General features: G+C 59.5%; 2 protein-coding genes and 1 long non-coding RNA gene across 7 annotated transcripts; 1 reads left to right on the forward strand and 2 right to left on the reverse strand.

Moving 5' to 3' along the window:
* Positions 1 to 2,307: 2,307 nt before the first annotated feature.
* Positions 2,308 to 8,205, reverse strand: LOC147355903 (uncharacterized). Of its 2 annotated transcripts, XR_015144867.1 has the most exons (5): positions 8,086 to 8,205; positions 5,036 to 5,118; positions 4,026 to 4,350; positions 3,715 to 3,838; positions 2,308 to 2,983 (listed from the first exon to the last, which is right to left on the reverse strand). It is a non-coding gene; the product is annotated as an uncharacterized LOC147355903 (long non-coding RNA). The 2 variants fall into 2 exon arrangements; XR_015144866.1 differs by lacking the exon at positions 8,086 to 8,205 and having other exon boundaries at positions 4,572 to 7,036.
* SLC7A4 (solute carrier family 7 member 4) lies at positions 7,409 to 11,435 on the forward strand. 3 transcript variants are annotated; one of them, XM_086349143.1, is made up of 5 exons: positions 7,409 to 7,789; positions 8,571 to 9,599; positions 9,990 to 10,624; positions 10,818 to 10,926; positions 11,044 to 11,435. In XM_086349143.1, the coding sequence occupies exons 2-5, from the start codon at positions 8,618 to 8,620 to the stop codon at positions 11,205 to 11,207; spliced, it is 1,890 nt and encodes a 629-aa protein (XP_086205269.1). In that variant the 5' UTR covers positions 7,409 to 7,789; positions 8,571 to 8,617; the 3' UTR covers positions 11,208 to 11,435. The 3 variants fall into 3 exon arrangements, with proteins under 3 accessions (XP_086205269.1, XP_086205266.1, XP_086205267.1); XM_086349140.1 differs by having other exon boundaries at positions 7,444 to 7,902; XM_086349141.1 differs by lacking the exon at positions 7,409 to 7,789 and adding an exon at positions 7,957 to 8,032.
* A 659-nt stretch (positions 11,436 to 12,094) lies between these two features.
* Positions 12,095 to 21,865, reverse strand: P2RX6 (purinergic receptor P2X 6). Of its 2 annotated transcripts, XM_086349174.1 has the most exons (12): positions 21,533 to 21,865; positions 20,746 to 20,896; positions 18,521 to 18,592; positions 16,137 to 16,212; positions 15,883 to 15,976; positions 15,719 to 15,799; positions 15,495 to 15,636; positions 15,303 to 15,412; positions 13,827 to 13,920; positions 13,635 to 13,700; positions 13,428 to 13,505; positions 12,095 to 13,350 (listed from the first exon to the last, which is right to left on the reverse strand). In XM_086349174.1, exons 1-12 carry the CDS (start codon positions 21,664 to 21,666, stop codon positions 13,267 to 13,269), a joined length of 1,182 nt encoding a protein of 393 aa, XP_086205300.1. In that variant the 5' UTR covers positions 21,667 to 21,865; the 3' UTR covers positions 12,095 to 13,266. The 2 variants fall into 2 exon arrangements, with proteins under 2 accessions (XP_086205300.1, XP_086205301.1); XM_086349175.1 differs by lacking the exons at positions 12,095 to 13,350; positions 13,428 to 13,505; positions 13,635 to 13,700; ... (4 more) ...; positions 15,883 to 15,976; positions 16,137 to 16,212 and adding an exon at positions 17,876 to 18,299 and having other exon boundaries at positions 21,533 to 21,795.
* Positions 21,866 to 21,960: the final 95 nt, after the last annotated feature.

Consider the following 21,960-nt stretch of genomic DNA (forward strand, 5'->3'; position numbering starts at 1 on the left):
TCCAGTCGTTGCGTACAGATTTGAGAATTGGACCATAAAGAAGGTGGAGCACTGAAGAACTGAAGTCTCTTGAGAGTCCCTTGGACTGCAAGGAGATCAGACCAGCCAGTCCTAAAGGAAATCAACCTGGAATAATCATTGGAAGGACTGATGCTGTCAGCTGAAGCGCCAATATTTTGGCCACCTGATGTGAAGAGCCAACTCACTGGAAAAGACCCTTAAGCTGGGAAAGATTGAAGGCAGGGGGAGAAGGGAGCAACAGAGGATGAGATGGTTGGACAGCATCACCAAATCAATGGAGATGAGTTTGAGCAAACTCCAGGAGTTGGTGAAGGACAGGGAAGCCTGTTGTGCTGCAGTCCATGGGGTCGCAAAGAGTCGGACACAACTTAGTGAATGAACAAATAATACTCCCCAGCTTAAAACGTACAGTTCCATTTTTTTTATATCCACGGAACTGTGCAACTATTGGCACTATCTAACTTCAGAACATTTAATCACCCCAAAAAGGAGCGCTATACCTGGGAAGCAGCCACTCCCCACCCCCGCCCCCACCCCATGGAAACCATTACTCTACTCTCCGTCTCCATGGATTCGCCCAGTCCTATAAATAAAATGACACAATATGTGGTCTTTTGTAACCGGTTTTTTTCACTTAGCATAATGCTTTCAAGATTTATCTATGTGGTATCACCACTTCTTTTTTTGGCCACGCCTCACAGCACACATGATTCTAGTTTCCCAGCCAGGGATTGAACCCACACCCCCTGCACTGGGAGCATGGAGTCTTAGCCACCAGACCACTGCGGAAGTCCCACCAACTACTTAATCCTTATAGAAAAGTCATATTCCACTGTATGGATATTTCATATTTTATTGACCCGTCGTCAGTTGGATGTTTGTGCTGCTTCTGCTTTTCGGCACTTCTGAGTAACGCTGCTATGAAAACTTACCTGCAAGTCTTTGCACGGATGCGTGTTTTCATTTCTTGGGTATACACGTAGGAGCAGGATGTCTAAGTGACAGCGAAAGTCGCTCAACCGTGTTCCACTCTTTGCGACCCCATGGACTGTACAGTCCATAGAATTCTCCAGGCCAGGATACTGGAGTGGGCAGCCTTTCGCTTCTCCAGGGGACCTTCCCAACCCAGGGATCAAGCCCAGGTCTCCTGCATTGTTGGCGGATTCTTTACCAGCTGAGCCACCAGGGAAGCCCAAGAATACTGGAGTGGGTAGCCTATCCCTTCTCCAGCAGATCTTCGTGACCCAGGGATCAAACGGGGGTTGCATTCGTTGCAGGCAGATTCTTTACCAACTGAGCTATGTCTGGATCACACAATTAAAGGAGGAAACAGAGCAGGCTCCATCTTGGGCCGGACTGTGGACTTTGAACTCTATGCCCAGTATCTATGGAAATGACATACCAGCTGGAAAACCAGAGCACCAGAAGGAATAGCCCCAGGGCTCGTACCTAGACTCTCCACCTAAAAGAATGCCCTAATTATCTGTGTAACTGAATAGAACCATACATTCTATTCTGCTTATTGGGGTATGACCACAGGCCTATTGATAATTGTCCACTGTTATCTACCTAGGCTTAAGGCACATGATCATGGGTTAAGTTTGATTGTATCTTTTCCTTTGTTCAGACTAGTTTCAGGGAATTTGGGGAGGTGGGTTTGGGCACGTACACTTAGGGTATATAAGGTTTTCACAAAAACTGGTCAGGGTCCTTAGCTAAGAGGAGACTCTCCCTTGGGCCCGCTGGTGTAATAAACTCCACCATCTGCATTGTCTTTCTGAGTGAGTTTGTTTCCTGGAACGCGTGGCTACAACACAATAACTTCATGTTTAGCATTTTAAGGAATTGCCCAGTGGTTTTCCAAAGCATTTGCGCCAACTTACCATTCCCACCAGCAGTGCACGAGGGTCCCAGTCACCCCACATGATCTTCAACACTATTATCTGACTTTTGATGACAGCCATCCTAGGGGTACCGCGCGCTGTGGTTTGCCCTAGTAACGAATGACGTTAAGAGTGTTTCCACGTGCTTGTTGGACATCTGTATATCTTCTTTGAAGAAATGTTTTGGGACTTTCCTGGCGGTCCAGTGGTTAAGACTCGGGGCTCCCGATGCAGGGGGCCCAGGTTGGACCCCTGATCAGGGAACTAGATCCCACACGCTGCAACTAAGAAATCACACACCCCCAAGTAAAGACCCTGCAAGCCGCAGTGCAAATCCCTCGGGCCGCAGCAAAGACCCAGAGCAGCCAAATAAACTTGAAATAAAAAGAGCAGGCAATGTCTATTCAGATTCTTTACATGGTTTTAATTGAGTTGTTGGGTTGTGAAAGTTCTTTACATATCCTGGGTACAATCTCCTTATCGGACATAGGATTTGCAAAACTCTTTCCCACTTTGTGGATTTCTGTCTTTTCACTTTTTGGGGGGCCGTGCTGCCCACTGGCAGGGTCTTAGTTCTCTGACCAGGGAGGGAGCCCCCACCACACAGTGAGAGCACCAGGTCCTAACGACCGGGCTGCCAAAGAATTCCCTCTCCACTTTCTTGATAGCGTTTATTTATTTATCTTTTACTCTTTTTTAAATTTTTTTCTTTCTTTTTGATGATATCCTGTGAACACAAAAGTTTTTAACTCTGTTGAATTTCAACTCATCTACGTTTTTCTTAGATTGCTTGAACTTTCGGTGTCACATTGGGGAAGCTGCTCCCTGGAGACCCCACTGGCCCCTTGTTACTGTTCAGTCACGAGGCTGTGTCTGACGCCAGGCTCACAGCACGCCAGGCCTCCCTGCCCCTCACCAGGTCCTGGAGCCTGCCCAAGTTCATGTCCATTGAGTCGGTGATGCCATCCAACCAGCTCATTCCCTGTCACCCTCTTCTCCTTCTGCCTTCAATCTTTCCCAGCATCAGGGTCTTTTCCAATGAGTCAGCTGGTCACATCAGGTGGCCCCTCGGTGGGTGTCTAACCAAAAGATATAACCGAGTCAAAGAGCTAGGGAAGGAAGACTCTGTTACTTGCAGCAAGTGAAGACAGCTCCGAGGCTATCTCCCAGAGCGGTGTCTCTCCCACCAGCAAAATCGAGGCAGACGTAAGTTAAGGGCACAGGAGTCTTCACAAAGGGGCTTGAGCAGGGGACGCAGCATAGAATGCTAGCAAAGGCGGACAAAGTCCAGACCCTGGTTGATTGGATCATGAGGGTCAACAGAGTGAACACCATCATTCCTTAGGTTCCAGTTAATCTGGTTATGTTAAGAAACTATATTGGGTTCTCTTGCTTCAGGGTCTTCCTATACCTCCTTCAGGGACCTATCTGTACAAAATCACCACCTAATCCACATTCATCAAGAGTTATTCATATGTTTTCCTGTAAAAGTTTGTTGAGAGTTTATAACCCTGTTGTCTCATGTTGTCTCGTGTCTCCGTTTTGTAGGGTCAGGCAGCCTGCAGGGGTCTTGAACAGATATCAGCCCATCCCAAGGGGGCATGCCCCAGATAACAGACTCACAGCTAAGTAATCTGAATTCCTAAGAACTCCTCCTGATAAGCATTCTCTCCCACCTTCCGGGAACAGACCCCCCCACCCCGTGCGATCCTCAGATAAGCTTGCCAAAGCCCCACTCTTTCTGCTTTTGACCGATCAATCCAGACCCAGCCTGGAAAGCCCAAAGCCCTCCACCCGCGTGCTAACTTACTTCAGTCCTGTCCAACTCTGCGACCCCACGGACTGTAGCCCGCCAGGCTCCTCTGTCCATGGGATTCTCCAGGCAAGAATACATGAATGGATTGCCATGCCCTCTTCCAGGGGATCTTTCCGACCTAGGGATCAAACCCCTGTCTCTTATGCCTCCTGCATGGCAAGCAGGTTTTTTCTTTCTTTTTTTTTTAACCACTAGCACCACCCTCCACCTGCAGACCCCAGTAAAAGCATCCCGCAGGTCCTGCCACACTTTCTGCCCGCACTGTGCCTCAGCTGCCTGGTGCGGCCTGGCAGAGTGCTGAGTACCTCCTCCAGGACCAGTGAGGCGCAGACTTCTCTCTCCGCTCCGTCATGGCCTCTTGATCGCAGATTCGTCATCCAGCACCTTCCGCGCTCCACTTCAGAAAAATTTAACAAAGCCTGTTTTGCATTTCAGCTCTTACATTTAGGTCTTGGGTCCATTTTGAGTTAAGTTTTGTATCCTGTGTGAGGTAGGGGTTCAACTTCATTTATCTACGTGAGGATATCCAGTTGTTCCAGACTATTCTTTGCCCCACTGAGTCGTTTTGGCATCCTTGTCAAAAGTCGACTGGCCATCAGGAAAATGAGAAGACAGACTAGGACGAAGTATCTGCAAAAGACGTAAAGGACTGTTGCCCAAAATATACAAAGAACCCTAAAAGCGCAACAATAAGAACATCAACAACCCAATTGAAAATGGGCAAAAGATCTGAACAGACACCTCACCAAAGAAGATACACAGATGGCAAATAAGAACATCAAGATGCCCTACACCATATGGCATGAAGGAACTGCAAATTAAAACAACAGGGAGGCGCCACTAGCACTTACTGTGTGTGTGCTTAATCACTCAGGAGTGTCCGACTCTTTGCGACCGCATGGACGGTAGCCCGCCAGGCTCCTCTGTCCATGGAATTCTCCAGGCAAGAATACTGGCGTGGGTAGCCATTCCCTTCTCCAGGGGATCTTCCTGACCCAGGGATGGAACCCGCGTCTCCTGCCTTGTGGGCAGATTCTTTATCGTCTGAACCATGACACACTTACTCAGACAGCCAAAATCCGATGTGCTGACACCAGCACATGCTGGTAACGGTGTGGAGGCCAGGCGCTCCCGCTCTGTGCTGCCGGGGACGCAGACAGAATGGCCACTCTGGAAGATGGTCTCGTGATTCTTCATAAAACTAAACGTACTCTTATCACATGACTGAGCAGTCACACTCCTGGATATTTACCAAAAGAGTTGAAAACTTAACGCCCGCAGAAAAAGCTGCACGCGGGTGTTTATTCATACTTACCAAAACTTGGAAGCAACCAAAATGTTCTTCAGTAGGTGAATGGATAAACTGTTGTACATCCAGACAAGAAATACAACACGGCACTACAAAGAAATGGGCTATCAAGCCATGAAAAGACATTAGGCACCCCCTAAAAAAGGTATAAGACCTTTAAACATAGTACTAAGTGAAACAAGCCAATCTGAAAAGGTTTCATACTGTATGGTTCCAACTACATGACGTTTCGGAAAATGTCCCGTGGAGCTAGTAAAAAGATCAGTGGATAACTTAAAAACATGTCTATCCTGATTTCAGTCACAGTCCTGATGATGTAGCGTTATATTTAGTTTAGAAATAAAGGAAGCATGAGTCCTCAAACTCTGTTCTTGTTCAACACTGTGTTGGCTATTCTAGGCCCCTGCATCTCCACATGAACTTTAGGATCAGCTTGAAGATTTCCGCGCAATAGGCAGCTGGGCTCTGAATAGGGATCGCGCTGCATCCACAGGCCCGTCTGGGGAGTGCAGCCATCTTGAGTGCGTTAAGTCTCCAGTCCATGAACACGGGCTGTCCTTCCACTTACTTAGGTCTTCTTCATTTCAGTGATGTTTGGTAGATTTCCACGTATAAGTCTTGCACTTCTTCTGTTAAATTTACTCTGAGCATGTTTATAAATAAATTTATTCTTTCTGGTGCTACGTAAGAATTGTTTTCTTAATTTCATTTCTGGATAGCTCACTGCTCGTGTGTAGTGATGCAACTGATTTTTTAACATGCATCTTCTATCCTGTACTTTTGCTGAACTTGCCTATTAGCTCTAATATTCGTGTGTGTGTGTTCTTTGGGATTTTCTAGTACATGGAGTCATGTCATCTGGGACTACACAGTTTTCCTCCTTCCTATCTGGATTCCTTTTATGTCATTTTCTCACCCAACTGCCAGGATTAGACCCTCCAGGAAGACGTTGAAAACGAGAGGCGGGAGTGGACATCTTTATGCTCCTGCCAGGAAGGGGAGGCTTTCAGGCTTTCACCACTGAACACAGGAGCGCAGGGATTTTCATCGATGGTCTTCATCAGGTTGAGGCCAGTCCTTCGATTCCTAGTTCCTTGAACATTCTTTTGTTTTTTGAGATGATCACGTGGTTTTGTCCTTTATTAGTATGGTGTACTACATTGATTGATTTCCATATATTAAGTGAATCTTGCATTCCTGAGATAAATCTCACTCCCTTTTTATGCATTCCTGGATTTGATGAACTAGCATTTTGTTGATCGATTTTCTGTCTATATTTTCTCCTTTTTTTTTTGGCCACAGGACCTTAGTTCCCAGACCAGGGATTGAACCTGTGCCCGTGCAGTGGAAGCTCAGAGTCCTAACAGCAGGCCGCCGGGGAAGTCCCATCTGCATTCCCAAGGGAGGCTGGGCTGCACTTTTCTTGTGATGTCTTCGCTGGATCTGGTATCGGGGTAGTCCTGGCCTTGCACAATGAGCTGGGAAGTGCTCCCTCTTCTTCCTTGGGCACGGGGGTCCCTGCCATATCCTTGGCAGGCTGCAGTTTACTGTCGATCAAGCGTGGCCTTGACTACCGGCTGACGGGAAGAGCACTCGGCACAGAAAAAGTCGGTGCCCTGAAGCACGTGTACCAACTCTCTCAGGGTCATCAGGAAAGCCTCTTGGGACCTCCTGTTATAAAACTGCCCAGCCCTCTGGGTTTGAAATGCATTTTTCTGCGTTTCTGTGGAGGCACTTCAGAACAAAGACTACCTGCTCAGTTCTGGCCACACGGGAGCAAGTTAAGGCAGACGTCTTTCCTGCAGGAAGTGGGAGCCCGTCTGAGAAGCTCCTTAAGACATTATCAGCCCGGGACTCCCCTGCTGGTGCAGTGGTTAAGACTGTGCTCCCAATGCAGGGGCCTGGAGATTTGGTCTGTGGTTTGGAACTAAGATCTCCATGCTGCAAGGCACAGCCGAAAGTAAATAAAAATTACAATTGCTACCATTATCACTAAAAAAAAAAAAAGCAAAAAGCAGCCAAACAACAGAAAGGAGCGACGGGGCTGGCTAAGGCAGTGTCCCAAGTGGTACCAGGTTGCGGGGAGGGGGGGGGTGCCCCACCATCCCGTCAGGAGCCCACTGAGCCAGACAGACTGCAGGGACCCCTGAAACCCTAATTCCACAAGTCACATAGGAGCCTGAAAACGAGTACGGGAGGAAGTGGCTACCTGTTGTGGCTTGGCTTTGTTCGGATGGATCATCACCATTCTTCCACGAAGGAGTGAACACTCACACCCATGTTTTCACTTTCAAAGAAGTGAGACAAAGATGCCCCTCCGTCCCAGGAACAAACACACCTGTCACGTGACGGGACGTGGGACTGGCCGCGCCTCTCACTGACGTCACGGGGTGGGGGCTGCCCTGGGGCCCCCCAGGGTCCTCCGGGCCTGACACAGGTGCCCCTCAGCTAGAAGTGGCAGCCATTGGCATCTGAGGGGCCTGGGGGTGCCAGGTGCTGGCGGGCTGCAGGTGGTGCCCCGCAGACTGCTTGCTCCTTTGGGACACTCTGCAACCAGAGGCTCAGAACAGCCAGCAGGGCCTCTTGCCAACTCACAGGCCCTCCCAGCCGTGTATGCGGTGGCTTCCTGCTGCCCCACGCTGGCCACTCGGCCAGCCCTGCACCCTCGGCTCACCAGGGCCGGCCTGACTCTGGAGGGCCGAGAGCCCCAGAGTTGGGGGTGGCAGGATCAAGGAGGGAGTCTGCTCCAGCGGGATGCAGGTGGGCTCCAGACCCGTCCCCTGCCTCCAGAACTGCACCCGCTCAGGGTGACCCCGCTGGCCTTGGCCCGGGCTTCCTCCCAGACCCAGGGATGGGGCGCCCCTGGAGCCAGGGTGAGCAAGGTGCGGCCGCGCTGGCTCAGGCGCCTGGGGGTGGGGGCGGGCTCTGCGCGCGCAAGGACCGCACGGGCGGGCTGGGAGGGCGCAGCGCGCAGAGTGGCGGCGGCGGCTGTGGCGGCGGCAGGTGGGTGGCAGAGGGGACGGGCTCGGGCTGGGAGGAGGCGAAGGCTCGGGTACCTGAGGAGTGGGCGGTGAGGCTGGCTCCAGGGGCGGCGGCAGCGAGTCTGGGTCGAAGGCGCAGCCAGGAGCCTGGGATCCCCCGCTCGTTCGGGCCGCTGCGCGGCTTGCGCCTGCGGGGCGGAGGAGGGGGATCCGGCGTCTGAGGCTAGGTGGCAGCCCGGGAGACGCCCAGCGCCTGTTCCGGGTGCTGGAGGCCTGGCCCAGCTCCCGGGAAGCCTCGGGTTTCCACCTGGCTCTGGGTTCCCAGGTCCGGAGGCTGGGCCCCCAGTCTGGCTCCCTGGGGCTGCCACCCCCCGCCCCACCCCCACCACAACGCGCCCAGATTCAGCTCCACTTGGTTCCCTGCCCTGCCCTGGAGGCAGACGGCCCTCCCACCCAGCCCAGCCCAGCCCTCTGGCAGCCCACTGTTAAGGGCGCCTGGGACCCAGGGTGCAATCGCACTGCCGGCAGGGCAGCCCGTCACTCCCCTCTGGCCCTGGTAGGTGCCTGCAGCTGGCTCCAGGCTCCTCTCTGCGCCTCTCTGCCCACGATGGCTCCGGGACGGCCCTGCGCTGCCGGCCTGGCACGCTTCTGCCAGAAGCTGAAGCGGCGGAAGCTGCTGGAGGACAGCAGCATGGCGACGTCGCTGCAGCGCTGCCTGTCCGCGCTGGACTTGACCCTGCTGGGGGTGGGCTCCATGGTGGGCTCCGGCCTCTACGTGCTCACGGGCGTCGTGGCCAAGGAGGTCACGGGCCCTGCCGTGACCGTGTCCTTCGTCGTGGCCGCCGTGGCCTCCCTGATGGCGGCCCTGTGCTACGCGGAGTTCGGGGCCCGTGTGCCCCGCACGGGCTCTGCCTACCTGTTCACCTACGTGTCCATGGGAGAGCTGTGGGCCTTCCTCATCGGCTGGAACCTCGTGCTCGAGTACGTCATTGCCAGTGCCGCCGTGGCCCGCGCCTGGAGCGGCTACCTGGACGCCATGTTCGACCACCGTATCCAGAACTTCACCGAGGCCCACCTGGGTGTCTGGCAGGTGCCCTTCCTGGCCAGAAGTCCAGACTGGCTGGCTGCAGGCATCATCCTTCTGGCCTCTGCCTTCGTCTCCTGCGGGGCCCGCGTCTCTTCCTGGCTCAACCACACCCTGTCGGCCGTCAGCATGATTGTCATCCTTTTCATCGTTGTCCTGGGCTTTATCCTCGCCCGGCCCAGCAACTGGGGCGAGGCGGAGGGCGGCTTTGCACCCTTCGGCTTCTCCGGCGTCATGTCTGGCACGGCGACCTGTTTCTACGCCTTTGTAGGCTTCGACGTCATTGCCGCCTCCAGCGAGGAGGCCCGGGACCCGAAGCGCGCTGTGCCCCTGGCCATCGCCCTGTCGCTCGGGCTGGCGGCCACCGCCTACATCCTGGTCTCTGCCGTGCTCACCCTCATGATCCCCTGGCACAGTCTGAACCCTAACTCTGCGCTCGCCGACGCCTTCTACCAACGGGGCTACAGCTGGGCCGGCTACCTCGTGGCAACTGGCTCCATCTGCGGTGAGTGGGGTCCTGCCCTGGTCTCCCGGGGTGGGTTGGCGGGGGGGACCACACATCTCCATCTGGCCTTCAGTTTTACCAGCTGTAGCCCAGGGAGGTGCTAATTATTAGACTCCACCCAGACTTGTGGGCAGGGACCTGCTGGCCCCCTTATATGTGGGATGTCGGCCTGGGCACATGCTTCCCGTTCACAGGGACTCAGCCATCACCAGATTGCCCCCTCCCCAGCCTGCAACCTAGACTGAGGTGTCCCATTCCTAGGCTGGAGGAGTGGTGACTGCCCTGCAGCTTGCAGCCACTCAGGCTCACTCCGAGAACCCCGATAAACTCAGGCGCCTCTGGGGTGCCCGCCTGCTGGGCGCGCTGACCAGCCCTCGCCCTCTGCCGCAGCCATGACCACCGTCCAGCTCAGCGGCCTCTTTTGCCTGCCGCGTATCATCTACGCCATGGCCGCCGACGGGCTGTTCTTTGAGATGTTTGCCTACGTACACCCCCGGACGCAGGTGCCTCTGCTGGGCATCCTGGCGTTCGGGGCCCTCACGGCCGTGGTGACGCTGCTGCTGGACCTCGACGCCCTGGTGCAGTTCCTGTCCATCGGCACCCTGCTGGCCTACACCTTCGTGGCCATCAGCGTGCTTCTGCTGCGGTTCCAGACGGCCTCTCAGTCCCGCTCGCCCAGCCTGGCCGGCTCCGGCCCGAAGGCCAAGGAGTACAGCTCCTTCTCTGACCACTTGGAGCTGGTGGGCGCAGGGCACGGCCCCGAGCCGGGGCGGCTGCGGCCAGCCCTGAGGCCCTACCTGGGCTTCCTGGACAGGGGCAGCCCCGGCACGGCCGTGCGCGGGGCCGTCTGCGGGCTGGTGGTCTCCGCCATCGCCCTGGGCTGCGTGCTGATGCTCGGGCACTCGGTCCTACGCCTCCCCCTCTGGGGCTTCCTACTGCTGCTGCTGTGCAGCAGCGTCACGTTTCTGCTCAGTCTCCTCGTCCTGGGGGCCCACCAGCAGCAACGCCTGAAGGACACCTTCCAGGTAACCCCCTGCCGCCCCCCGTACCCGCCGTCAGCCCACCACCCCGCGTCCTCCGCCGGGCACGTCCCCGCGTCTGCGGGTGGGCCCCAGGCTCCAGCGCTCCAGAGGCAGAAACAGGCTTGGAGGCCTGCAGAAGCGGGCCCTGGGCCAGCAGGCCCCTGCAGCCGACCCAGTCCTGCCCTTGCCCCCCCAGATGCCCCTGGTGCCCCTGATTCCAGCTCTGAGCATCGTCCTCAACTTCTGCCTCATGCTGAAGCTGAGCTACCTGACCTGGGTGCGCTTCACCATCTGGCTGCTGATAGGTGAGTTGGGGCTGGGCTGGGGCCCGGGGCCTGCTTCTGGGGGCGGAGTCGGGTGGCGGTGGTGAGGAGGGCGAGCAGGGCTGGGGCCTGCTGCTCATGCTTGCACCACCCCGGCAGGACTCTTGGTGTATTTCGGCTACGGCATCTGGCACAGCAAGGAGAACTGGCGGGAGCCGCCGGGGCTGGTCACCGCCCGCTACGTGGCTTTCTCCGACGGCAGGGTGGAGGAGACGGTGCGGGACCCCGGCCAGGCGCCAGCCCAGGGGCCTGGCAGTCTGTGAGAGCTGCCTGCCCTCCGTTTAGGGCAGCTCGGTGGACTCGCGGGCCTGCCCACCTGAGGGGGCCCCTGGGACCCACGGACTCTAGTTTAGAGGCTGGTGCTGCCCGTCGCCCTTGGAGTGGGCGCGGCCGGTGCTGGGGCGGTGGACTCTGCAACCCCTTCCAGCTACTGGGGCCGGTGGGGAGGACACCCTGTCTCGGGGACCCACAATAGGTATCGCTCAACCAGCCGTGTGGCCGTGTCATGTCCATGGATCTGGAGGCATCGAGTCCTCACCAGCCCCTGGGAAGGGCTCGCTCGATTGTCAGTGTGGAACAGGGTCGTGAGGGTGGAATGCTGGGGTTCCGTGCAGGGGAGGTGCCAGCCTGGGACAGCCCTGGGCTGAGGACACTCAGGCCAGTGCCCTCTGCCCCTCCGAGGGTGCCACAGCCCCCCACGCGCCAGCACAGAGGGGCAGAGTCAGGCTCCCCTCCCGCAGGGGGGATGCCTGACACAGGCGCCTGGGGCCCGGGGAGGCTGCCTAGAAGGGCAGCAGAGTTCCAGGGTGCCCTTGTCTCCCCAGCTCCCGGAGAGCGTGGCGTGTGCCTGAGGCCCCCCTGGGGAGGCAGAGGCATGCCCGCATGAGCACACGCACCTCCAGACATGTACCCATGGGCACAGAACGTGCAGACTGAGGCCCTAGGCCACTAGGCTCAGACCCTGGTGCCTCCCCGGGCTGGGCGCCCAAGAGCCTGAATCCTCCCCAAGTGCCCTCCAGCTCTCCCCTGACCCCTGGTTCTTGGGAAGGGCCCAGGCCCAGCCCGCATGGCCCGTCGGTCTCCCAGGCGATGCTTTGCCCCCGCAGATACTACCAGCCTCATCCCTGCCTGTAAGGAGCATGCGAGAAACTGTGGCTTAGGCAGGCTTTACTCCCTGACCTTGCAGCCATCCGTCAGCGTTGTCTGGACCCACACACAGGCCCACACCCCTCGCCCTGGCCCTGAGGGCCCCCCTGCCCACTCGGACACTGCTCTAAGGATCAAGAGGCAGCTTGAGCCCAGCCTGAGCCCGGCGCTGGCCCTCTACAGCCGGCCTGCGTCACTGCCTTGGCCACGGCCAGCAGGCCTGGTCGCTGGGCCCCATGAGAAAGAGCCCCAGGCCTCCCACACGAGCACTCCCAAAACTCTGCCATGAGGAGTCCAGCAGGCGGGACCCAGACCCAGGCCCCGTGAAAACTGCACACCACACCCTGGCCAGCCTGCCGCGGCCTCGGGGACTTGTCTGGGACATTCCCCACCACACCCTGGCCAGCCTGCCGCGGCCTCGGGGACTTGTCTGGGACATTCTTTCCAGCCTCGGGGCTCTGCTCCCGAAAGGCAGGGCCTCCAGAGAGCCTCTGCTACAGGCTGGCCCCGGGGGTGACCTTGGGCAGCGGAGAATTCCCCTCCCACCAGTCCCCCTGACCCGCACGGTTCCAGGGGGTGGGCTGGGTGTCTCCAGGGGGCTCAGCCTACCACTGTAGCAGCTCGTCCTTGGTCTTCTGTCAGTCCCAGCCCCCCCAGAGCCTGAGAGCTGCCACGGGGAAGGGCTGGGCCGTCTGCCCGCCCCAGTCTGAATTCCAGGAGTGGATCCCAGCAGCAGAGACACTCTGCCTCAGACCCTGGGGCTCCAAGATGCGGGCTCGGGATGGGGGTGCTGACCGAGGAGAGGGCTGGGGTCTGTACAGCCAGAGGAGGGGCTGTGCAGACGACTGGTGCGGGGGCCGCGCTGGGCATCCTGGAGAAGAGCTGGGAGAGGGTTTTCCACACACAGATGCAGCTGGAACCCCAGGACGGCACCCTGAGGCGTCCTACCACAGGTCCCTGCGCAGGCAGCTCCAGGGCACTCCCTGCCCCAGGAGGAATCATCCTTCCCCCCCGTCTAGTCCTGGGGGCTCCATCCACGAGGGTCCCAAGGCGAGGTCCCTGCCTTCCCAGCCCCGACCCCCCACCAGCAGGGAGCAGGCCGTCTAGTGGGGCCACAGCCTCGGTGTCCAGCTCCCGGCGGTGGCCGTGGCTGTCAGGACAGGCGCTGGGCTCCTTCTAAGGCCCCTGGACAGCTGGGCGGGGGGGTGCGGGTGCCAGCTCTGTCTGCTCGGGGCGGGCGGTCCTCTTTGGAGCCTTTGCCTGTGGATGATGGCAGCAGACTGGGGCTCAGGCCAAAGCCCCAGACAGGCAGCGCCCAGGCCCCACGCGCAGCGTACCTCCTCGTATTTGGTCCTCCAGTAGAAGTGCGCTTCTCCATCCACGTACAGCAGCAGCAGGTCACAGAGGAAGGTGATCTGGGGGCAGCAGGGCTGAGCTGTGCCCAGACCCACCCCCCAGGCCTTCCCCCGACCAGACCCGACACCGGGGGCCCAGCCGTGCCGGAGCGGGCTGGGCGCATGCTTGCCCACGCTCCCCACACTCACCACGCCCAGCCAGGCTGCTCCCGTGCCCAGAGAGATAAGCGTGGGGATGAGCCCAAATTTCCCTGCCTGAGAGATGGGGTGGAGCCCTGAGCCATGACCGTCCCTGCCGCCCAGCTCCCCACCAACCCTGCCTACCTACCCGCCCAGTGATGTGACCATCACCCCCCGCCCCCTCCAACCCTGCCCACCTACCCGCCCTGTGACCAGGATGTCGAAACGGATCCCATAGAGCTTGAGCAGGCTGCGGGCCTCCACACCCGAGCTCTCCCACCAATGCGTGGCTGTCCTGGGGGCAGGAGAGAGGCTGGTGGCCTGTTCCGCCCCCTCGCAGCCTCCATCCCCCTCACCCGCTGACCCCACAAACCCCCAGCCCCGCCCAGCGTTCCAGAAGACTGCCGAGGACACGGGGGCAAAGCAAGCTGGGTCCCACCCCTCAGGAGCTCCCTGCCTTCCCAGGGGATGGGGCAGAAGGGTCCCTAAACAGACACCAGCAGTGGGAGTTGGGGAGCTGGACGCAGGCCCAGAGTTGTGGGGTCCAGAGAGGGGACCTCACTCTCCCCTGGGAAGCAGGGAAAGCTTTCTGCAGGGCCCCTCAGGTTGGCTTTCCAGAGGCTGGGAAGCAGTTTTACACAAAGCACGGGGAGGGGGCGGGGGGCGGTCAGTGCAGCCGGGCCAGGTGAGGCCCAGGTAGCAGTCAAGGCCGTCGCCTCCAGGCCTGGGGGCTGTGTGAGCATGTGTGTGCATGTGCATGTGTGTGCGTGTGCATGTACTTGTGTGTGAGCGTGTGTGTGTGCATGTGTGTAGGTACTCATGTGTGAGCATGTGTTCGTGTGTGCTCATACGTGTGGGCATGTACACGCGTGTGCCCTATGCGCGAGCATGTACATGTGTGCGTGCCTTTGTGTGCTCGTGTGTGAGCATGTGCTCGTGTGTGCATGTGTGTGTACACATGGTGAGGTGGCAGGACAGGATCCCAGGGGGTTCTGCTTGGGAGACTCAGACGTGACGGTAACTGCGGTGCGAGCCCATTGACCACACCTTGAATTAGAAAATAAACAGATTCTGGACTGTTACCGACACAGTCCAGGAAACTCAAGTCATTAGATTCTTTTTCTCAGGTGACGTGGGTGTTCAAGGCACTAATCTTTGAACTCTTCTATAGACTTTGGAACTTTTTAAAATAAAACCTAAAGGAAAAAGTAAAATAAAGCCCCTGCGTGGTGGAGGGAATGCTGGAGGCAGGACTAGGGAGGGAGCCGGGGGTCCTGGCGGCAGAGGGGGTGCAGAGTGGAGGCTGGACGGAGCCTGTGCTGGGGGCCCTGGCGACCCCCCCCCCACAGCAGGCCTCCGGGGCTCTGGGGGCCGGCCTGGGAGCGGGGACTGGGGAGGCGGGGTGAGGGGTCCCGGTGGCAGAGGGGGTGCAGAGTGGAGGCTGGACGGAGCCTGTGCTGGGGGCCCTGGTGACCCCCCGCCCACAGCGGGCATCCGGGGCTCTGGGGGCCGGCCTGGGAGCGGGGACTGGGGAGGGGGGGTGGGGGGTCCCGGCGGCAGAGGGGGTGCAGAGTGGAGGCTGGACGGAGCCTGTGCTGGGGACCCTGGTGACCCCCCGCCCACAGCGGGCATCCGGGGCTCTGGGGGCCAGCCGGGGCAGGGGCGGTGGGGCCGCACCTGAAGTTGTAGCTCCGCTCCTGCAGCTGGAAGGAGTACTGGGGCCGGCAGTCAGCGCCCCTGCTGTCCAGGTCGCAGTCCCAGCGGACGTGGACACCCACAGCCCCGCCCTGCACACAGCACGCACTGCCCCAGCGGCTCTTGGGGCCTCCCCGGCCGCCAGGAGCCGTGCCCACCCCGCCGGGGACCCACCAGCAGCGCCAGATCCTCAAAGACCCCTCCGGCTGCGGCCACGAGGTCCCCGATGCGGAACACGGGGCAGGCAGGGCTGGAGTGGGGGTCGTAGCGGCAGAGCTTGAAGTAGGTGGGGTCCTGGGTGTCCAGGGCATTGGACCTGAGGGGGCAGGCAGGGATCAGGCCAGGCAGGCCAGGAGGGTCTTCGGTCTGCCGCCCCCCCACCTCCAACCCCCGCTTACTTGGAGAAGTTGAACTTGCTGAAGGTGACGGTGTTTTTGATGAACAGAGTGAAGTTCTCAGCCTGGAGAAGCAGGGGCTTCCTGCAGGGTGGAGGGGGGATGTGAGAGGCAGGCTCCGTGGTTGGGGGTGGTCGGGGGGTGGGCACAGGGCCTGGGGGGCTTACACGGGCACAGCACCGCTCTCCACTGGACACCAGCCCCGGATCTCGCAGGTCCTGTGGGTCCCATTGAACACTATGCACTGGCCCGTCTTTATGCCTTGAAAACACGGGACAAACCCCAGGCCCTCGAATCTTCATGGGGCCTGGGCAGGGGTAGGGGGAGGGAGGCTGACATGCAGGACAGACGCACACCACTCAGGGTCCCCTGGGCCGGAGCCCCCCAGCCTGGGGAGGCCCTGCAAGGCAGGCCTGCTTACCGTGGCTGTGCGTCCCCGTCTCCCCCTCGGGACAGTCCTGGTCAGCCCAGCAGTTAGCCAGAGGGATGGACGGGTGCTGAGGGCAGAGAGCAGACCGCCAAGGGCCTGGAGGGGCCTCCCTCGGGGACCCTGCCCTGCAGGGCAGGGGGACACACCCCTTCCTGCCTTAGCCCCTTGGGAATCTCTGAGTTTGGGGGTACCCGAGACCCAGAGGCTGCAGATAATCACGCAGGCAGCAGCCCCAGCGGGAGACGGGTGCAGGCAGAGTTCCAAGGCTGAGCAAGACTCCTGACCCGCTCCTCCTGGGGGGACGGGAGTGAGGTGGCCAGGCCCAGGACCTCTGGTCCAGTTCAGAGGACGGAACAGGGGAGGTGACACGCGGCGAGGAGGGTGAGGGTGTGCCGGGTGGGGCGCTGGGCAGTGACGGAGGGCGAGCCCCGTGGGAGGGCCTGGGAGCACACAGGCTAGCCGCGTCCCTGCTTCTTCTCCTGTGAGACGGGGCGCGGCTGCCTGCACACGGGGACCGGGTTTCAGGGGTCAGCCAGCAGGGGAAGGGGGTGAGCTTTCCGGGGCTCCAGGCCCCAGAGGGAGGCACAGTCTCACAGACGCAGGCTTGCAGTTCTGTCCTGGCTGATGCTGGACACCGTTGCCCAGGGCACCCAGCTCAGGGCAGCGTGGGGACACTGGTGGTCGGAGGACAGTGTGGGGCCACCTGCCCGGCCTCGAGGTCCCCACCGCGTCCCACGTCCGTTCCTCCTCGCTGCCTGGCTGGGTCACCGTGGGCACCCCCCAGGCCCTGTCCTCCTCCATCCGGCTTCCCGAACAGCCCCTCCCGAGGCAGTGGAGACGGAGCTCCCCTCCCCTGAGCCCCCTGCACCGCCGTGCCCCTGTGATCAAGACCAGCTCCTCCACAGAGCTCTTGGGATACCCCCCAACTCCAGTCCACTCAGTGGCTCCACCCCCACTGAGCAGCAGGTGACTCCCGAGATGCCTCGCCCCACACGGGGGACCTTGACCCACACATCCCCGTCTGCCTGCACAGTGTGAAGACCCCTGTTGAGCCTGGGGTCCAGAGGGAAGCCCTGGCCGAGCCCCCAGGGACTCCCAGCTGCAGCTTCTGCGCCACCCCAGGACCTGTCTTGGTGGCTGGGCCGTCTGCCCCAGAGCTGCTTGGTGTGTGCGGGTGGGGTTTTGCAGCCCCCAGGGGAGGCTGGGTGGGCTTCTGAAGGCTGTGGCACTGCTCTTAGGACCAACCCACCAGGACCCCCGGAGGAGCGGCTCTGAGGGAGGCGGGCGGTCAGATCTGATGCGATACGGCCCGGCCCCAGCCGTTTTACGGGAAGAGCCAGAAGCCGGGACATGGAGCAAAGAGGAGTCCCGTGGATTCCAGAAAAGACAGAACCACGGCCCCAGCAAAACTTCGGGACAGTCCACACACTCAACCAAGACTAGACGTCCGTGAGAGTTTGCAAAGGGAAGGACATCGGGTGTTTGCCAAGGGAAGATGGGCCCACCGGGCACACGGGATGCCCGAGCAACAGCGGTGGGACCACCGAGCAGGACTCGGGGGCAGCTGACTGCACCCTTTCTCTCCAGCCAGCAAGTGACTACATCTTAGCCTTGATGAAAGAAAAATATCATCACAGAGGTAGGCTTCCACGGCCGTGTCCTGGGTCAGGACTCTTTAAGTAAAACCCACAGCCGGGAAACTGAACCCTTAAAAATGGTTAAGATGGTAATTTTTTTTTGAGCTGTTTTATTTTTTATTTAATATAAATTTATTTGTTTTAATTGGAGGCTAATTACTTTACAATATTGCATTGGTTTTGCCATACATCAACATGAATCTGCCACGGGTGTACAGGTGTTCCCCATCCTGAACCGCCCTCCCAAGATGGTAATTTTGATGTTATGTGTATGTTATCACAACTTGAAAAAAATCAGATAAAAAATCCACAGCTGGAGAGAAGGGCTGGGCTCTGTGACACAGGTCCACCCTGGGATGCCCTCGATGAGGAGGAAAGGTGCAGTTTCTAGGGACGGTGAGATTTTTGTGGATGGCGGGGACCACAGCTGCAGGGCACAGTACGCAGAGATCGCGAGCGGCCCTGAGGTCGGCCAGGGCAGCGGTGCGCTGTTGGCTGACGGAAACGGAAGCTGCTCCTGGGACACATTAATAGAAGCTACGTCTAGAAAAGGGAGGTGATCTTCCAGCTTGCCTCTGGCTATCGGAGTCCACCTGAGGACTGTGCCTTGTTCTGGGTGTTACCTGGACAACCTCCAGAGTGCCCGGAGGCAGGACCAGAATGCGGAAGGGCCCGGACACTTCATCGGGGACAGACTCTGGAACTGGGGACCCATGGGAAGCCCTCGGGCAGTCTTACCTCTGGGCACCTGCCCTGGACTTGTCCTGGTGTCGCAAGGAAGTTGGTCACCAAGAAGAACACGTTCTCGCCCTGGAAGAGAGGTGTCAGGGTGGGTCTCTGCTCCCTGCCCCCCACCAGGAGAGGCCAGCGGCTGGCAGCTTGGCTCGTGAGGGGAGGGGCCCTGGCGCCATCAAGCCACCAGCCCTGAGCCCCAGGAAAACACCTCCAGTGTGGCAAGGGTCAGAGACAGGAGCTCAGCAGGGCTTGCGACCTTTCCTGATCCCATGTCTGTCTCCCACATTCACTTAGTTGCTCAACCAGGATTTTCCAAGAGCCCTCTGATTCCAGACACCGCAGATCCAGGTTAGAGGCGAGGTGGATCCCTCACTGCAGACAGGGCCAGGGGCCAGGGGGCCAGAGGGGTGCTCTGTCCGGGTCGACGATGGCTGGTGCCCGCATGTTGCACACGCAAACTCAGCAGGCTTCCTGGGGTACACACACCCAGGAGGAGGCATCGGGGTGGCGGTGGTCAGGATCCCGAGGGGCGCAGTGGGGACGTCCCTGCCGGTCCAGTGGAGAAGAATCTGCCTTGCAATGCAGGGGACTCAGGTTCGATCCCTGGTCCAGGAACTAAGAAAGATTCCCACACGCTACAGAGCGACTGAGCTCACATGCTGCCCACTGGAGAGTCCGTGCACCGCAGCGCAAGATCCCGGACGCAACTGAGACCCGACGCGGTGAGACTAATTAAAAAAGGGAACTTAGGGGCTTGGTGGACCCCCACGAGAAGGAGGCTTCTGAGGCGGCAGGCAGGGGCTGGGAGGGCCAGCCCAGCTGCTGCATGGGGGCCCAGCGGAAGGCCTCTGTCAGCCCGACCCAGGGATGGCGCAAGCGGCCATGAGAGCTGTTAGGAAGCGGAATGAACCAGAGGGAGGGGCAGGCAGGTGTCCAGTGGGCCCGACGTGGACACTGGGGGACGTCACTGGAGGACGAGAGGCCACACTGGGGGCGGGAGGTGATTTCCCGTCGGATGAGGTGGGCCTGCCCCGGGAGGCAGCTGTGCTCAGGGCGGGGGTCACCAGGGTTAGAACCTGGGCGCCAGCGGGACAGGGGAGGAGACCGAGACAGCGGACAATCTGGGTGGCGGGAGGAGGGTCAGGAGGCACAGCGTGGGGTGGGGGCAGTGAGGAGTGCCCCCATGGCCCTCCCAGCCCACCCTCCAGCTCACACATTGCGCTCCGAGACACTCCTCCCCTTTCCAGATGCAGACTTTTTGTTTTTTCCTTTTCCATTTTGTTCTTTTAATTATTTTTAAACTTGCAGCCCATGGGATCTTCACTGCAGTGTGGGAATCTACAGTCGTGGCAGGCAGGACCTAGTTCTCCAACCAGGGATGATACCTGGGCCCCTGCTTGGGGAAGACGGAGTCTTAATCCCTAGACCACCAGGGAGGCCCCTCCATTGTGGTTTAGTACAGGGTACTGAATGTAGCTTTCTGTGCTGTGGGGCAGAACCTTACTGTTTATCCATTCTGTAATGGTTCACATCTACTGATCCCAAACTCCCCGTCCTTCCCTGCCTCGCCACTGCCCCCCAACGCGGCAGCCACAGTCTGTGGTCTACAGCTGTGAGTCCGTGCCGTAGATATGTTCATCTGTGTCATACTCTAGATTCCATGTGTAAGTGATATCGTTTGTCTGTGTCTGATAATCTCCGCGTCATCCGTGTAGCTGCAGATAGCATTATTTCATTCTTTTTCTGGCTGAGTAGCATTCCCCTGTGGGCTTCCTGGGGGGCACTAGCCGTTAAGAACCCGTCTGCCAATGTAGGAGATATAAGAGACAAGGGTTCGATCCCTGCGTCGGGACGATCCCCTGGAAGAGGAAATGGCAACCCACTGCAGTGTTCTTGCCTAGAGAATCCCATGGACAGAGGAGCCCAGTGGGCTACAGTCTGTGGGGTCGCACAGAGTGGGACATGACTGAGCCAACCGAGCATGCACAGGCGGCATTCCGCCGTGCCCACCGCGTCTTCTCTACCCGCTCTGGATGCAGGCTTGCTGAACGCATCCCTCCGGCCTGGCTTCCTGACCATCTCCTCCTCCACTGGAAGGCCACTGCTCTGCGAGGCCCCGCCCCAAGCATGGCCTTGGGCCAGAGCTGGCACCCCGTCCCCCTGCACACACTCACAGTAGGGGGTGTGTCAGAGGGGCCAGCGCCCGGCAGCAGTGCCAAGTCACCCACCTGTGGCGGCTTCACGAAGTCAGCCACGTCCCACAGCCGGTTCCCCAGCTCCTCGATCCGGGTCACGGAGACCCCCTTGAGCTTGGTGATGACAGAGACCTGGGGGTCCAGGTCCTGCTCCTGGTAGCCTTTTTTGGTGAGGAGGGCCCACCTAGGGGGGACGGATAGGCAGCGCGGTGTGCCCCCGGGGCCGCCTCTCCCCCGCACCCTCCTGGCTCCCAGCCCGGGGCTCAGGGGCCCCGCCTTCTCTCCACCTGGTCTCCCACACCAAACCCCTTGCCCAGGCCGGAGCTCCGGCCATGGGTCAGAAGGCCAGGGCCCTTGCCAGGCACCTGTGAGCTTGGGGACGCCCGCCATCACCTCCTTCACCAGCCAACAGCCTCCCCTGCCCTGTCTAGATCCGCTTCCTCCTCAAAGACGCCCCCGACCCAGCTTGAAAGGGTGGTCTCTACCGGGGTCCTTAGTGCTCCAGCTCTCAGCTCTCAGGTGGTCAGGGACCACCTCCTGCCTGGCCAAGGGCCCCCGGTGTGGGGCGGGGGCCCATCCTGCTGGGTGCCGGAGTCCAGCACGGGGCTGGGAGGAAGGCCCAGGGAAGGATGCAGAGAGGCACCTGAGCACAGGACCTGCTCTGACACTCCCCCAGCCTCTAGACGGACGGAGAGCCTTCCTTCTCCCCACCTCCTGCCCTGCACGCCGACCACCAGCCCAGACCCTGAAGACTCAGCCTCTCGCCCCTCAGCCCAGCCATGACCCCTCCGGCCAGCACACCCGGGAGCTCTTCTCTTACCCCACCACGTAGACCACGACCCCCAGCTGCAGCAGCCTCTGCAGGGCGCCCACCCGCCAGTTCCGGGTCATCACATACTTCTCCGTTTTGTAATCCAGAAGCCCCCAGCCCACCCCGGTGCCTGGGGAGCCCATGTTCCCAGCTCCTGCTGGCGGCCAGGCTGCGTGAGTCAGCACAGCAGCTGCAGCCACAGCTGAACAGGGAGCTGAAGCAGGCGCCAAGCAGGGCCAAGCCAGCAGCTATTAAAGGGACACTCAGGCAGGACTCAGCCTCCACCTCCCAGCCCCTGGGCTCAGGCCCAGCCTCCCCGCTGCTCAGGGCCTCCCATCCACTGCAGACTCTGCCAGCTGGGCCGTGGGCACAGGGAGGAGCGGTCTCCGGCCCATGCCCTCTAACCCGTCACCTCCGAGAGCTGACAGGTGGGACAG

The sequence above is a fragment of the Bos grunniens genome, chromosome 17 (genome assembly GCF_055505025.1).
Source record: "Bos grunniens cultivar Pamir isolate PY7600 chromosome 17, Bosgru_T2T1.0, whole genome shotgun sequence".
NCBI lineage: Eukaryota > Metazoa > Chordata > Mammalia > Artiodactyla > Bovidae > Bos > Bos grunniens.

Bases quoted from the DNA above. Each gene is read 5' to 3' on its own strand.
- SLC7A4 (XM_086349140.1), top strand. From the start codon at position 7,881: ATGGGGCGCCCCTGGAGCCAGG. The intron at 9,600-9,989 runs GTGAGTGGGGTC...CCTCTGCCGCAG, and splicing joins GGCAACTGGCTCCATCTGCG to CCATGACCACCGTCCAGCTC. The intron at 10,927-11,043 runs GTGAGTTGGGGC...CCACCCCGGCAG, and splicing joins CACCATCTGGCTGCTGATAG to GACTCTTGGTGTATTTCGGC.
- P2RX6 (XM_086349174.1), bottom strand. From the start codon at position 21,666: ATGGGCTCCCCAGGCACCGGGGTGGGCTGGGGGCTTCTGGATTACAAA. The intron at 18,593-20,745 runs GTGGGTGACTTG...CCTCTCTTCCAG, and splicing joins ACTTCGTGAAGCCGCCACAG to GGCGAGAACGTGTTCTTCTT. The intron at 15,637-15,718 runs GTAAGCGGGGGT...CTGCCCCCTCAG, and splicing joins AGCAAGTTCAACTTCTCCAA to GTCCAATGCCCTGGACACCC.